The sequence below is a fragment of the Narcine bancroftii genome, chromosome 3 (assembly GCF_036971445.1).
Source record: "Narcine bancroftii isolate sNarBan1 chromosome 3, sNarBan1.hap1, whole genome shotgun sequence".
NCBI classification, from domain to species: Eukaryota; Metazoa; Chordata; class Chondrichthyes; order Torpediniformes; family Narcinidae; genus Narcine; species Narcine bancroftii.
In genome coordinates this window covers 341,925,650-341,942,611 of record NC_091471.1, presented here as the reverse complement: position 1 = coordinate 341,942,611, position 16,962 = coordinate 341,925,650, and the positions used below count along the sequence as shown (strand labels likewise).

The following is a 16,962-nucleotide window of genomic DNA, read 5'->3' as shown; positions in this document are numbered from 1 at the left end:
CCATGCAGAACCATTCCGACAGCTGGAGAGAAAGCAGCTCTTGTGGTCAGCCATTTTTGTGGAATTTAGAGCAAAGCAGACTCTGTGAATAACTGGGCCTTTTCGGCGAATTGACCTGTGCCAGGAAGGTCTTTTGGGGAGAGCAAAGTGCTTCATTTTGATTGTGACTAATAGTGGAGGTCACTTGGAGAGACTGCTTCATTTTAAGGGTGTCTAGCAGTGAAATTACTTGGAGAGACCGGTGCCAGGGTCTTGGAAGCTTCGTGGAGGCCGCTCAGTTTGAGTCTCGCCTACAAAAGTGTTATGACCACATCTCGTGTGGATGGAAATTTCTTCAAAGGCAACGTAAGGAGAATTTGTAGCAGCCTCAACTCCAGTCTTCCCATCAGTTCATCATTAATTTTGGGCATCAATTTTCAAAGGTTGACACTTCAACACTAAATTTGAACTTTGAAGTAACTTGCTAGATTTTGGCTGGTATATCACACACACACTCACACACACTAGACACTTGGCGCTGGGGATAGATTTAGTGTTGAGGATAGTTTAAAAGTTAAGACGATAGCTTAAGTGTTAGAAATAATATGAGTGTTTTCACATTAAACATTGTGTTTCATTGTCAATTGCTGCTCATTACCTGGGGTTGGTAACAATTGAAAAAGTTAGCTTAATCTTCCAAGCATAATTTAAAAAACACTCTAAGGAAAATTGACATTTTGTTGGGTAGAAGCGGGGCCAAGCATTCAACCGGACAGGCAGTGCCTACAGGGGGAGAAACAGGCTTAATATTTCGATGCAATTGCCTTACAACAAGTTCAGAGAAAGATAATAAATTTCAAGACGCAGAGTTTGAGTGAGGGCGAGAACAAAAAGGGGAGGTTTGCGACAGGGAACGACTGAAGAGATTAAATGTCAAAAAGGATGAAGGTGTAAGGCAAAAAAGATTGTGAGTCAACAAGTCAGGAAACAAATTTTGGGAGAGACCAACGCTGAAAATTGGGAATAGCAAAACCATTCCTGAAATTTGCTACTAAAATTCACAAGGTTGTTTAATAATTTGGTGATGCCATGAATTTAAGCAGGTGCATCAGCTTTCAACAAATCTTTCTTATTTGGTTCAGTCTTAATCTGTTCAGACATTTTAAAAGAGCCAGAGCTGTCAAGGATAAGCTACTTTGGAAAAAATCCATCAGCATTAAGATAGGCCATCACCTGCACACTCACATAGACCACAACCATGGATTGTTAGTGCTGGAGCCAGAATTTGATGAGAAAAGGTTTCACTAAATACATTCAACAATACTAACAATCACTGTACAACTGACAGAAGGGGAATATGAATAAAAAGATTTTATGTGAATAGAGAGAGAAAAAAATGCTGCAATGGTTGGGAGCTTCATAAAAACATAAATAAATGAGAAATATGATTAAATGAAAATAAGCAGGCCAACATTTCAGAATTAGTAATGACAGATGATGCAGCCCTTGTGGAAGTTTTCTTTCAGACATTGATAACATTTGTTTCAGCTTCATCCTGAACACTTTCAGTCAAAGCCCAAAACATTCATTTCAATTACTGAATATGCAATTCATTTACCAGTTTTCCCCTTCCAAAATTAAAACTTTCATGCTCAGAATCTAGTGTCATGAACAAGTCACAAAATTCAGTGTTCTACTGCAGCATCACAGTACAAGCGTTCATATTATGAACCATCTTACAACAATAATATAAAAAATAACAGTGCACGAAAAGGAAGGCGGTGTCTTTGGTTCATTGATTATTCAGGAATCTGATGGCAGCGGGGAAGAGCTGACCTTGTGCTTGGCTTTAGGCTCCTGTACGGTTTTCCCAGTGGTGAAGAGGGCATGGCCAAGGTGGTGGGGGTCTTTGAGGATAGAGGCTGCTTTTTTTCTTAAAGACTCCACCTCATGTCGATGTCCTCCATGGAGTAAAGTCTGGTGCCTATGATATCGCAGGCCTAGTGAACAACCGTCTGGAGTTTTTCCTTGTCCTGAGATTTGGTGCCTCCATACCAGGCAGTGATGCAACCATCCAGAATGCTCTCCTCGGTACACCTGTAGAGAGGTCTTTGGTGACCTACCAAATCTCCTCAAACACCTCACAAAGTATGGCTGCTGCAGGCCTTCTTCATGATCGCATTAATATGGAGGCTCCAGGACAGATTCTCAAAGATGTTGGCACCCAGGAATTTGACATTTTGACCCCTCTCCACTGCTGATCCTTCAATGAGGACTGGTTCATGTTATCCAGTTTCCTCCTGGTCCACAATCATCTCTTTGGCTTTGCTAAAGTTGAGCGCAAGGTTGTTGTTGGCCATCACTCAAAAAACTGCTCGATTTCCCTCCTGTACGCTTCCTCATTGCCGTTTGTGATTCTGCCAGAAACTGTGGTGTCATCAGCAAATGTAGTAGATAGCAATGGAATTTTGCCTGGCCCCACAGTCATGGGCATATAACGAATAGAGCAGTGGGCTAAGCACGTATCCTTGGGGTGCACTTGTGTTAATAATCATTGAGGAGACATTCGTTCCAATCGTACTGACTGTTTAGGCTTGAGTGAAAGCAGAGCACCAGGGATATTGAGGTGAAAGACACAGAATTCAGTTAATAGACATTTTTATGATTACTTACATCTGAATAAAAGCAAACACTAGAATTTCATTTTTCTATCGGAATTCACAAATTCCCGATTATGTGCAAAATACCAATTACCTCGAATTTAACTCCATATCATGCTTCCACAGAACTAAAAAAAAAACTATTTTTTTTAACTGGTTCTGGTAATGATGAAATTTTTTAGGTTGTTTTCACCGATCCAAGAGGTCAACCTGGGAGATTTGCCTGAACTACTTAAAATTATGACAGGTCTAGAAACAGCGAACTGGAACAAGCCGTTTCATTCGACAGAGTAGACAATGCCTCAGGGACAGACATTTATGCTAATTGATGGCCAGGCAAGGCTCTATTTAAAGAGACCCCACCCAAGGGTTTGGACTATTGGAGGGGAAAAACACAGAAGAAGGTTTCTAGGTTTCTAGGTCAAAGAGTCTATGCAGATCTATGCAGATTATTAATCTCAGTTTTTATTCCTTCCATATTCTCATCAACTCTCCCCAGATTTTACTACTCACTTGCAATGAGGGGCAATTTAACATGACCCACTTGTCCATTAACCCACATTTTTTGGAAACCTTGGGAAACTCATGCAGTCAAAAGGAGAACATGTAAACTGTATGCAGATGGCATACAAAAACCGGACTGTCACAGCAAGTCAACGGCTCTTCTCGCTTTGCCCTGGGAGGATGCAGTAGAGGAGGCCTATGAGCGCAAGAAACCGAGGTATGCTAAGTGTGCAGCAACGTGGCTGGAAGGCAAGGGTCTGGCCGGTTGAAGTAGGCTGCAGAGGATTTGTAGCCACATGAACATCAAGGCTACTCCAGGAGTTGGGAGTGCGAGGAAAGATGCGCATTAGACAGCAGTTGTGGAAAGAAAAGGAGATAGTGTTTCTTCTCGAAAACACTTGATCGCAACTGGAAAAGAAATTAAACAAGTTAGCTTTAAATTGGAGTACGAGCAGGGTCAGGATAGATAGGAAACAGCTCCAACAGGGGGCAGACAAGGTTACAATGGGAGTAAGTTGTCAGGGTCACCTGGTTGATGTATTAGTATGGTCGACTGTTAAAGAAAGGGCAAAAGTACAAATGCTCTGAAATACCTTGGATGAGGTACAAGGGCCAATTTCCTACAACTGAAGGACTTTCAAATTTGGGCCCTTGAATGTCAGAGAGTCCACTCGGTTCACATGTCCAAGGATTGCTCCATGTGCCCATTAGAGCTTTCTGAATAACCTAAAGAAATAGCTGATCCAACAATTATAATGGATAGGATAGCTTAGTGAAAATAAAAATGTTCACACAATGGAAAAACATTTGGTGGTTGCAAGAATAATACAGTAGAACACCCTGTTATCCAGAATTCAAGCAACTGGCAGCCTCAAACAACAAGCAAAAAAAAAAAGAAAATGTAAAATTGGTGTCCCAAGCAGGCAGTTCACTAATCAAGCAACACACTATCTCAAGCAACTGACACATTCACTTATCCAACATCTACTGGTCCTCAAAGGTGCTGAATACCTGGGGTTTTACTTTAGTTAGCACATTACTGTCAACCAGTGTGTGCAACAATGAAAACCAAGATTGTCCAACTCTGCCCGTGCTGACAGTCAACAAGGAAGGTGTTGGATATTTACTAGTTCAAATTATGTTCATTCTTTCATAAATGCATTACTCTTGCCCATCTTGAGGACCACTGATTGCCATCATGGAAGGTCAATGGCACATTATACAACCAAATCAATGGTTCTCCCTCAGAAGCTTTTTGCAACATTACACTTGCTTGCAAACAGAAGGTCAACCGCCCATATTTAGTTCTGTGAGTAGACTGACTCGTATCCAAATTCATCCAGTAAACTTCAATCACAAGCCTTAAATTTTGTTCTTTCTTACAACAACAAATATGCCGAGAAATTCATCCTATGTTTGGAAATGATATTCTGGGATGTCAGCATGTTTGACTGTCTCTGAAATATGAATAGAGTGCAATGCGCTGGCTGGAGTGACTACAGAGCACATTTCTCTCTTATGAATGTGGATGAATTTCAGTGACTAAATCAGTTTTGTTGCTTTGGTTCAAGGTTGTTCCTTAAAGAATGAGCCCCTCTTGTGCTTTGAGTGGTTATTAACCCAAAACATTGGCCTCATTCCTTTCCTCATAGATGTTGCCTGACTTACAAAGTATTCCCATCATTTTCTTTTTTTAAATTCAGATTTTCAGAATCTTCAGTATTTGACTTTAGAAATAAGGGCCCGGGCCTCTGTTAAGCATAGTTGCAGGACAGTTTTGGCTAAAACAACTGACCTCTTCTGTAAGTCAGTAATAATGGTTGAGAGTAAATGCCTTTGAGACAGACAGGAGTGTGCAATTTTAATGACACAAGGTCAAGCAGCAGCGAAATGGGCTATGCAGCCCATTACATCCACACTGATTCTCTCTGCTGACATGATTCAAGGGCTTGTCTAGGCATTCTTTGTTGTTGCCAGTGTTACAAGATCAAACCAGCAACCATAAAGAAGGGATATCACACAGGGATAAAGATGAACAATTACTTTATGAACAAAAATTCAAACTTTAATTCAAAATCCCCCTTTTATAACAATGCCCACTGGTTACTATGCAAATTCCTATAACAGTGTAAAACTAATAAATTCCCCAGCCTAAAAATAACATATGTAATTAAAGTCTAAGTTATATTTCCAACCAGCCCACAGAAAAACATAGACACAAAACACACAAGACTCATAAAACTTAGATCTCAACCGAAGCAAAGATCATAAACAAAATTCAGTTTGTTTGGTAAACTAAGCCAGAAGATCTTTGGGAGAGAGTGAGCACAAAATTCGAAGTCGTCTTCTTGTGTTGCTTGCAGAGAGAGGAACAATGGCTTAGTCCAGTTCCTTCTGGCTGCCTTCGGAATGTTCATCATTTTTAAAATGCCCAACATTCTAAACTGCCTCCCAGACAATGACTCTGCTTGGGCCTCCTTCCACTTCACAGCCTCACCCAGTGGTGGTTTGTCTTCCAAGTCCAGAAATTTCTAGATCATCTGCACATGCCCAGTCCATCTCCCACTCTCTCAGCAGTCCATCTCCCACTCTCTCAGCAGTCCATCTCCCACTCTCTCAGCAGTCCATCTCCCACTCTCTCAGCAGTCCATCTCCCACTCTCTCAGCAGTCCATCTCCCACTCTCTCAGCAGTCCATCTCCCACTCTCTCAGCAGTCCATCTCCCACTCTCTCAGCAGTCCATCTCCCACTCTCTCAGCAGTCCATCTCCCACTCTCTCAGCAGTCCATCTCCCACTCTCTCAGCAGTCCATCTCCCACTCTCTCAGCAGTCCATCTCCCACTCTCTCAGCAGTCCACCTTCACCTTGGCTCTCTAAGGCAAACTGTCACTTTCTAACACAAAACCACACAACCATAGGCCAAAACACAACATAGAACTCTGTAACAACAGTGACTCTGCTTTCACCACCCTCTCAGCAGAGTATTCCAGGAATTATCTGGTGTAAAAGGACCTCTCAGATCCTCAGTCTTTACATCTTAGCTTAAATGTATAACCAATAGTTTTATCCATCTCCAAATAGAGAGAAATTATACCTGCAGTTTACCATATCTCAATCCCTCAAAACACCTGAATAACATGTCCATTTCACCCAGGGCCTATTTCACCATCACGTCAACGGCACTCTGCCACTACAACTATCTGCTGTTAAACCAATCACATGGCCATGTGCAACTTACTGACATGCCATCTACATCCACAGCCAAATCATTCACAGTAGGGACCCAGCACCAATCCCTCTGGATCGCTACCAGTCACGGGCATCCAATCACAAAAGAAACTCTCCACCATCACCCTTCGCCAAGCCAACTTTGGATCCAATTTGCTAACTTGCCCAGGATCACATGGGCCCACCCCTTGTGGGACTTTGTCAATACCCTTACTGAAGTCCACGTTATTCACATCTACAGCAGTGCCCTCTTCAAATCATTTAATTACCTCCTCAAAACATTTAATCTATTGTAATTGATCAAACAGGATCTGCACTTGAAACAAACGACTCTCATTTTCTCTGATTGGTCCCTGCCTTTCTTGTACCTTTAAATCAGTGGTTTTCAAACTGCTCCCCTAGACTCACATTCTACCTTAAGTATTCCCTATGCCTTGTGCTCTGTGATTAGTAAGAGATTGCTTGAGGTGGTATGTGACTGTGAAGGGAAGGTTGAGAATCACTGCTCTAGACCCAATTGTTACTGAAATAATTTGCTTGAGAAAAATTGTAATTGGCCCATTTCCTTTGGAGTTATGAAACCATACACATAACAATTAGGTACGATTAAAACAGAGGTTTTCAAACTTTTTACTTCCCCCCCCCCCCCCACCCACTAACCCTTCTTAAACACAATGCACATGACATAGGGATTACTTCAGGTGGAATGTGAGTCGGGGGGGGGGGCAGGCATTTCCTTGCTAGTCATCTTGAAAAGGGGGGCAGTAGGGTGAGTGGGTGAGGGTATTTAACATCCTACAGTCATCTAGTATCTCACTTGTGGCTAGAGATTTAAAACTCAGCCAGTGGCCGAGAAATCTGTTCCCTTGTCTTCTGGAATAAATCTTAGTTCTCAACATTGCATGTATTATTAAAAGGTATCAGGAAATTAAAATTCCATGCAATAATCATAAATAGCCTGGAGGTATCAGTAGCCTTGTCCAAGACCTCTCCAAAAAGCCTAATGACTCTGTTTGCCTGACAGTTTCTATTCACAGCAGTTAGGGAGATTGAATAACGAGCATAGCCTTGACGCAGAGAGCACCCATGCAGACTTGCTAACTGCAGATAATGTCTGCAAATGATGCAAATAGAAGGAGATGAAGGAGGACAGGACCATCACAGAAATCAATGCTGGAAATTCAGGATACAGAACATAGAATTTTGAATTCCAAACACTGCTAAGTCTGTAAGGAGTTTGTGCGTTCTCCCGGTGACTTCCCCAGGGTTACGGTTTCCTCCCACCATTCCAAGCGTACTGGGGATTGTAGTCAATTGGGTGTAACTGGGTGGTATGGGCTCGTGGGCGAAAAATGGCCTGTTACCATGCTGGATGTCTACATTTTTAAAAAATTAAGATTAAGGAGTATGTTGGAAAAGCCCAGCAGGTCAGACAGCATCTGTGAAGAGAGGGCAACCAAGTTAATGCCACAGCCCCGGATGCTGCCTGATCTGTTGCTATTTCCTCTCATTTCACATTTTGGCGACCTGCCGTGGTCCATAACTCACAGCTCTACCACTGTTTATTTTCTTTATCGGCACCATCCCCACTTGTGTGATTCAGTCTCTTCGTTTGCAGTTTCCTTTGCTTTCACCAGCCCCCTCCATCCTTTGCAAATACTTGTTTTCTAACTTTCCCAAGACGTAAAGAAAAATCATTTTCTTGCAATGTTAACACTTTTCTTTCTGCCCAAATCCAGTATCAACATTGATTTACCAAAAAAACCTCAAAAAGGACAGTGCTCTGATGGAACTCCACAAAACCAAACACCTCAAAGCTCAAGAAATAAAGCTGATTTTTTTTTTCATTTAATATTAGTGCCTGGATTTATGATCTATATCCACAAATCTTCAAGGAGCTCTTTCATCAAAGTTCCAGACATCATTTGCTCTCTGACTGCAACCAAACACAAAAATAATTTTTGAATTCTTGAAGTCAAGGCTGAGGCACTGACCCTTTATAGTTGGAAAAATCCTTTCTGGAACTAATCACCTTTACACATTTTGTTGCAGGTTTAAAGCCTTTATCGGCCCCTCGCAGAGAAGGAGAATTAACAAACAAAACAAAGAAATACAGAATCTCTTGCAAACCAGCTGTGGTATTTCAGTAACTGTTATATTGCTGTTGATTTGATTTTATTTGTTCACCTGAGTAATAGCTTGAAGGATAATATCTAAGTAAATAAACTTTAATGGATTTCAGATCCATAATCATGCTCTCACCTGGTCCTGAAATAATGCACCGCCAAAAGCCCAGATCATGGCAAAAATGAAATAGAGTTCATAGAGTTCCTTGGGTGAATCTGCAGGGGTATTTTCTTTTGTCAGCAGACACTCCAGCAAATAGCAAAGCATTTGGACCATGCTCTGCTCTGGGACTGGGATGATCTTCTTAAACCTACAGATATCAGGGGTGAATAATATTTAGAAAAGTCTTCTCCTCTGTAAGATGTGAACAAGCTACAGAGAAGCTACAAGCATGGATTTAGAAGTTGGATGAAATTACACTAAGCCCTTCAGCCCATGATGTGCATGCCAACCATGATTGTGATTTAAACCACATTATTCTCCTGTACGTGGTTAAATTCCACCAACAAACCCCCCCCCCCCACCCTCCCCATTCCCTGCTTGTTTCTGTGTCTGTCAATTGTATCTCAAATGCTGCTGTCCTTTACAGCCTCTCAATTTGCTCGAAATATCAAATGCTTAAGATTGGGAGCCTGAAGAACAAAGTCAGTCCATCATTTCAACTTAATCCATGAATACTGCAATTTTCTCAATAACAGAGCATTATTGAAATGCCACATGGATTTCTGATATTAATCCAAAATACACCTTTATAAGTAACAGTTACATTCAACAGGGCATCAACGAGTTTCCATAATTCATTCAAAAATCCAACCAGGTGGAATGTAGAAATGCATAGTTGAGTTCCTTTTTATGATAACTTATAATCGGACAAATAATACAATGTACTTTTGAAAATTTGGTGCACCTACTTAAGAATTAAGGGAATTAATATACAGACCTTGAGCCTCGAACATTCGTTAACCTCCTAGAAATATTATGCTATAAATGATTAATTCTGTGTGGTAAAGGGGGAACTTGTGGCAACCAGGTTTCTATCCTAGTTTCTTACTATTTCACTTTTCTTTTTTTCTCTATCTTTTCCTTCCTCTTTTTCTTTTGGGGTTAGTTTAGTGGGGTGAGGGGATTTGGGTTTATATCATCACGTAATAGATTGTTATATTTTTTACTTGGATACTATTACATGCGTGGAAAACTTTTAAATAATATTTTCCAAAAAAAAATTCAATCAGATGGTGTGTGAACAATATCTCGGTTCCTTTTACAAAACCATAATGTAATAGTCAAGAGGCTTTTATTGATTGTCCTCAATACACTGCCACTTTAGCATGTTTAGCCTTCACTCTCGAATTAGCAAGCCCAAGAAGAGCTCCCCTCCCCCCCACCGAGGCTGTGACCCTGCTGAACCTTAAATCACAGCACTGAGTGGTACTGCACTCACATTGGACTGTCAATACTTTTATAATTGTTTGCTTGCTGAATGCACTTGTTTTTATTTGCACTCAGTTATTAACATATATAGTGGGTTTTTTTAAACTTTTGGTTCAATGTTAATTGTATTTCATTGTTTTTGAATTTCACTTGGCACCATGACAATGAAGTTGAATCTAATCTAAACAGGTTGGATCTGCATTCGCATATGGAGTAGTTCACAATTTTAGCTCTTCTTCATCATCCATTTTCCAGGTCAAACAAGAGTGCTCTAAATTGTCATGGATGGCACCCAAACCTCTTCCCTTGTGCTTTCCTTACCTTGTCCTCAGGGTGTCCAGACACAAAGGTAGATATTTATCAAACAAGATGGTTAGGTTTGCTTTCTCCGACTGGATCTCTCGCTTGTCAATCCAGCTATTAACTGGAGGATTCCATCCAAGGTCAGCAGGATTAATATACAAGATCCCTAGCAATCAGATAAGAACTGCATTATTCCTTATTTCCTGACATTATCTCACGGAATACCGTACCAACATTGGAGAAAGCAGTCAATAAAATCTACAACTACCTATGAGATTTCCAGTTTGCATAGATCATATGACTATTATTTTTAAAAATCCACTTCGGAAAGGTACAACTTTACCTGCAGATTTTCGAAATGGCTTTGCAATGGTTACTGGGTTTTTTTTGGGACGTGACCTGGGAGCATTAAGTATTATCTGTAATAATCTCCAGGAGGCACTAGGAACTTCACTGCAACTCCCAAGTTCACTTGTGTCACATGCAGAATAATATTGTGAACACTTACTTAACAATTTAAAATAGAAATTGAAAAGAAGAAAATGGAAGAAAAACACGAGAAGCTCAGCTTCTCTCCACAGATCGGTTTCATAATACATTGTTTCTTGATTTGGATTGGATGACTTCCCTTTCTTGGGTTAGTTACCAATTAAGGAAAAAAAAACAAATGGACACATTTTTCACACTCTAATTCCGATTGGACCCTTTAGCTAGATAATGACTCTGTTGTTATCCCAGTTACTTTAAGAAATTAGGTTGTTAGTTTTCATTTCATGCTCAATGACCAACTGATCAATAAGCTTTTGGACAAAAAGTTTTTTGTGAATTATTAACCAGACAAGAGGACGTTGATCTGAAATATTAAGCCCATTTACCTCTTCACAAATATTGCCCAACCTATTCCTCACATGGTTTTTATTTCAGCTGTCCAAATAGATTTAATAATTGTCTTTTGTCAGTAATTTCTGTGACTGCTTCAGCAAAACTCTGCTGGAGCACAGTACAATGAACCATTTGTACAAAGGTTCTACCATTCCCTGCACACCTCGTGCAATTACCAATTACAATTTTCTACTGCACATTACATGCAATCAGGTGCATTATGCAATTTGAGAAATCTGACCCAGGCCTCCATGTACATGACCACTAGGTACGTTTGTGGGTATGTCCCATGCAACTGATGCAATTTGAACAAAAGCATTGGAGCAGCTCTTAATCAAATGGATGAGCCTTAATCCAAGGTTAACTTAAATGTCTATTCATACTTTCCTCCCAAGCTAGGCATTTGAAAGTTTGATCTACTAGAAGTCATCATTCCCAATGCCACAAGGTTGGCAACAGACGCATGGTCCCTCAGATCTCTCCCCACTAACCATCCCCATATTGTCTTCAGTCCCACCAATCAACACCTCCTCCACAACAGTGGCCTTGGTTATCCACCTTCATTCATTGTCTCATCTCCCTGATCATCTCTCCCTCCTGCCCCAAGTTACTGCCGAATACACTCTCTCTGCAGTACTGAGGAATCACAGAGAAAAGTGCAAGGTAGTAAACAGCTCTCTTGCAATTGCTGCTGTCCTTTGGATAAGGGTGCTTGCATCAGACTGCAGGATAGAGTTCCTAGATTTAAATGCTGTGGTAATGAAGGAGCAATGATATAGTTCAAAATCAGGACAGCGAACAATTGGAGAGGATTGCACAGTTGGTGTTCCAATTGCCTGAAGAGCAAAAGGTTTCAGAGGTGACATCACAGTCGCCTTGGCAAATAACCACAGAGAATTTTGCACTCTATGCAGGCACTGTGCAATATTAGCATGAGGAATAAATATTAATATTAGACATAAATGTTAAGAGTGGAAGGAGCACTCATTAAAATGGACTGTCTCGCCCAAGTAGGGATTAGATGCTTGAGAATGATTGGAGATGCACTGACCCAGTCAAGTATCGATAACCTATCACACTTCTGACAAAGGCACAAGTCGGAAATGTAATGGAATACTCTACACTCAATGTAGGCTGCCCAGCCTGATTTACTCTTATGCCACAGTATTTCTATGGTTAGTCAACTAAGTTTCTACAAAGACGATCCCAGTGGAGGACCTGGCAATGGTAATGCAAGAGTAGATAGTTGGACCTTCTGCAGTAGTCCTTGCCTGATACCCCCATGTTGTGCACATTATTGCCACATATTAAATTATGCCTGAATTTAAAAAAAACCCCAGACGAACTCGGTAGGCAGAGCAGCATCAATGGGGTGAAAGGAAGAGTCACTGTTTTGAGTTAGTTTCTGGTTCTTGCTGCAAACTTCTTTTACCGAGGAGCTACAAATCAGATTGAACTTTGTGTAACCATCAGCAAACAACCCCACTTCTGCCCTTCTGATCAAGGTAATCCTCTGATTAAATAACTGAAGGTGGCTGGGCCTAAAATGCAGCATGTGAAACTTCCTGGGATTTGGATAATTGACTTCCAGCTAAATACAACAGTATTCCCTTGAGTCATGGAATCTTTGAGCAAGCCAGCAGAGAGACAGACCTTTGGCCCACCTTGTCTGCATTGGCCATCAAGTACCTCACTTTACCAAGCCCATTTTCCAGCACTCGGCCTTTAGCCAACTATCCCATGGTGCTGCAAGTGTTCATATGAACACTACCAAATTATTGTGAGCCTCCTTACAGGGAAGAGACCTGACAGAGTAGGGGACCACAACAGTGGACCAGCATAAGGCTTGGCAGCTATAGTCTCGCACCAGGCTACGAGTTGCTGGAGATTGGCTTGTTGAAACTAGGTATTGGGAGTTGTGAGGGCACTGATGGTGAGTTGGAGTCCCAAAGGCTTCATAAATCTATTAGGGTTCATAGTCAGGAGCAGAGGAGGGGTATTTGGAAGCCCGGAGCTTGGGTTAACCACTGGAATGGATAAATGGTCATATGACAAGAGGTTCGTGGAGTGCAGGAAGCAGCATTGGAGAAGGTGGCAGGAATCGTCGCTGTCTACAAAGGGACTTCCCTTCTTTCTCTTTTTGGCCATGATGCTCGATGAGTGACACCTCTTTGTCTGCATTTTTGGGCAGATGAAAGTCAACACTTTTTGTATTTATGCTAGTGACCATAAAGGAACTTTGAAGCATCACCTCAGTACATTTTAGGCTCACCATCCACTGGGTAGAAAAAGGTTTTCTTCAAGATTACTTTAAATCTTCTCCCCTTACTCTTTGGAGTCCCATGTCCCAGTTTTCAGGGACCACCAATAAGCGCAGATACTCCATGTCCCGGTTTTCCAGGACTGGTTTTATACCCAACCACCAGCTGGTTCATACTGTAAAGGTTTACCCATGGACCCAGTCCAGTGTAAAGGGTATATATTATGAAAGGTTAAAAATGGCTAGAGTCCAAAGGTTCAACCTGTGCCCTCTGGGTTTTCAACACTGCTGTGAAGGGGAAAAGTTTCTCTGAATCTATGAGCCCTCATAAGAAATGCACTTCTCGACATGGATCCCTCAACATTCTGAAGAAAACAAACCCATAGATTAAATACTCAATTCCAGCCACCACTGGTGTGAATCTGCCTGGGACCTTCCCCATTCAATCACATTTTTGGCAAAGACAAGTAAGGCCAAAGGGCTTATTGCATTGCTGTGCAAACCTATGACGTCTTTTCTACTCCATGGCAAAGAAAACTTTAAATGGTGGATACATGATTCAAGAGACAACCCAGTTTTCACTGAAAAAAGTCTGCGATCAAATATTCTGGGGGGGGGGGGGGGAAACGGGGTCAATTCCGTGCTCACCTGCTCTGGACACAGTGGCTGGTGTAGCAGTCCGTAAGTGACTAATTTCAAATAGAAGCCTCATGGTGGGGTTTAGAGGGATCCTTTCATTGCTTGCCAGAGTCAAAACCTTCAATGAAACACAACCAATATCAGCAAGGAAAATACCATTTTCTCCCCAGATGTCCAATGTCCTCAGGCTGTTAATACTCAGACAATTAATTCCAATTTGCTTTTCTTATGGAAAGGCAATGGCCAAGTGGAAAATTATGACAAGAATGATTGTAGAATGGAAAAGCTAGGATATATCCAATTTTTTTTTTGAAGGGAGGGGGTTGCAAAAGCAAAGAGGTGATCTAAGGTTTCCAAGGTCATACTAATTGCAGGGAGAGAAGTAAACTGAAGATTGGATACATGTCAGAAGAGAAGGCACCTCCAGCTGGCAAAATACATTGATCAACAGTGAAGGCCCAATAAATGAAGCAAAATTAAGAATGGATGCATTTTAAACAAGCAAGGCAGAAAGGGTAGAATGTTTATGATGAAGGACAAAATTGGCATCATCTCCAAACCAATGAGAGAATTCAGAAATAGGTAAGGGGGTGGTGAGGATGTTAAGCTTGCTAAAAGCAGTGGTGCTGAAGTTTGCAAGTTTCAGGGGGGAGAGGGGAATACAATGTTGGGGGCAAGGACTGGATAAACGTCACTGGACCAGATACAACAGCATAGACTGGTTGGGTCTCATGGCTTGCTTCATTTTAAATTTAGACATGCAACACAGTAGTAGGTCCTTTCGGCCTATGAGCCCAAGCCTCCCTACCTACAACCCTGGTACGTTTAGAAAGGTGGGAGTAAACCAGAGTAACTGGATGAAACCCATGCAGATACAGGGAGAATGTTAAAAACTCCTTACAGACAGCACCGGATTCAAACCCTGGTCAAACCCCGGTCGTTTGTGCTGTAAAAGTGTTGCTATCCGCTGCACTAACCAAGCTACCCTTTCCCTCCTAATAGTTTATTTAATATTACATTTACAGAGAGCCAACTTGATGCAGATAAATGTAAAATCAGCATGATGGCAAGAACAAGGAGAAATAATATGCATTAGTTTGCGGAGGAGCTAGTGGAGTTGTTCAAGTGAACCGGTACAGAATTGAAGGGCCGACATGGCCTGTTTCCGTGCTGTAAACAGTTAAATGGTTAAATGCCAGCGCGTAAAAAAAAACAAACCACATGATGCAAAAAACATCTCAAGGCAGTCTGGTTCAGATGGTTCCTTAAAAACCAGGTGGGCTTTTGCCTTTATAAATAGCAGGCAAGTGCTAAAGGAAGTGACAATAATGCTTGAAAAGTCATTGCTCTATTTTCAGCTGATGACATGTCTCCAAGCACCACAATTTTTGTCACTCATTCTTGAGTAAGACCATGACATCCAGTCTATCAGTATTGCAATGTGTACAAAAGGTAACTGATTAGATTAGACCAATCAGGACAAAAAATTCCTTTCACACAGGTCATAGAGGTGTAAGAATGCTGTCACATCAATGGTTCTTGATTCGAGATGCTCTCTCCTTCCGATGAGCAAGTGTTGCTTTTTATAAGGGTACACCATTGCTTGTATTCCACAAGTGATTGCCAAATTTGAGACTCTCAGGGATGTTCCAAGAATCACTGAATCACTTTTTTTCCCCGTCCATCATACGATTGTTTCCCTGCAGTCAATGCTCCATAAAGTAGTTGCTTTTGTATTCCATTTTAAGACCTTCTCACGTTTTGCCCTTCTGATCTATGATCCTTTCAATAGCGTAGATGCTGGGCAGGTTTGCATGGGTCAGTATCTGACATCGTCTCAGCACTTAACGTGAAGTATTTGGCACAGATGGATCATGTGGAAGTGGTTAAGCTGTCTGGCATGCCTGCTGGACACCATCCACAACTTGCAAGCAGCTTTGACCTTGACAAAGGGCTCAAGCCCGAAACATTGATATGACCTGCTGAGTTTCTCCAGCATTGTGTTTTCAGTTTCAGGCACCTTGATCTCCAGGCTCAGTCCTCTTCATTCCCTTACTTCTCAGTCTTCCAAAAGCAGAGCTGGATTTTGCTTTCCTGTTGTTGACTTCATCTTCAATGTTGACTGCCCTTGAGATAGCACTACTAAGGAATGTGAATGTGTTCACTACTGAAAACCTAACATCAATCACAAGGATGTTTGGGGCACTTGTGCAAGTTGGTGCACTACACATCAACAACACCAAGTACCAAGCACCAAGTACCTTGGAGTTCACTTAACTAGTGACCTTTTGTGGGCAGCCAGCATCTCTTCACTTGTCAGGAAGACACATCAGTGACTGAATTTCCTTAGAAGACTAAAATGGGCAAGGTTACCAATCACCATGATGTCAAACTTCGACAGGAGCTCTCTTGAGAGCGTCCTGGCCGGCTGCATCCCAAATGTGTTATGGCTGCTGCAGAGAAATGGATCAGAGGTCAATCCACAGGACCATAAGAGCGGCTGAGAGGATCACTGGAGTTTTCCTCCTCTCCATCGACGTGATCCATCAGGATCATTGTCTGAACAGGGCACGCAAAATCATTGAGGACCCCTTCCACCTTGCACACATCTATCAGTTGCTGCCAGAGGGAAGATATAGGAGTATCAGATCCAGCACCAGTAGGTCAAGGAACAGCTTCTTCCCATAGGCAGTGAGAGGACCAAAAGAACTGCTCACATGAACCACCTGAGATTCTCTTAATCTTGAAACATTTATTTTTATGTATGAATACTTGTCCCGCATCTGTATTGTTTGTCTGTATGTGTGTTATGTTTGGTTGTGTGGCTGCGTGTTTTGTACTGAGGGCCGCAGGATGCTGTTTCATTGTGTTGTATTTGTGCAATCAGATGACAATAAACTCTGCCTCGACCCGAGGTTGGTGCATTAATTTCTGTTTTCTTTGTGCTAA

General features: G+C 41.6%; 1 protein-coding gene across 6 annotated transcripts in view; it reads right to left on the bottom strand.

Annotated features, from left to right (window-relative positions):
* The window catches only part of dnah9 (dynein, axonemal, heavy chain 9), a 380,785-nt gene that overhangs the window by 266,512 nt on the left and 97,311 nt on the right, over positions 1-16,962 (bottom strand). For all 6 annotated transcript variants that reach the window (XR_011354703.1, XR_011354704.1, XM_069929513.1 and 3 more), the window contains exons 26-28: positions 14,023-14,131; positions 10,251-10,398; positions 8,634-8,808 (exon numbers count right to left, since the gene is read on the bottom strand). Coding sequence is in view for 4 of the 6 variants with exons in the window: in XM_069929513.1 (XP_069785614.1) it covers positions 8,634-8,808; positions 10,251-10,398; positions 14,023-14,131 (432 nt within the window). In the remaining 2 variants the exon portion in view is untranslated. The remainder of the gene's footprint in view (positions 1-8,633; positions 8,809-10,250; positions 10,399-14,022; positions 14,132-16,962) is intronic.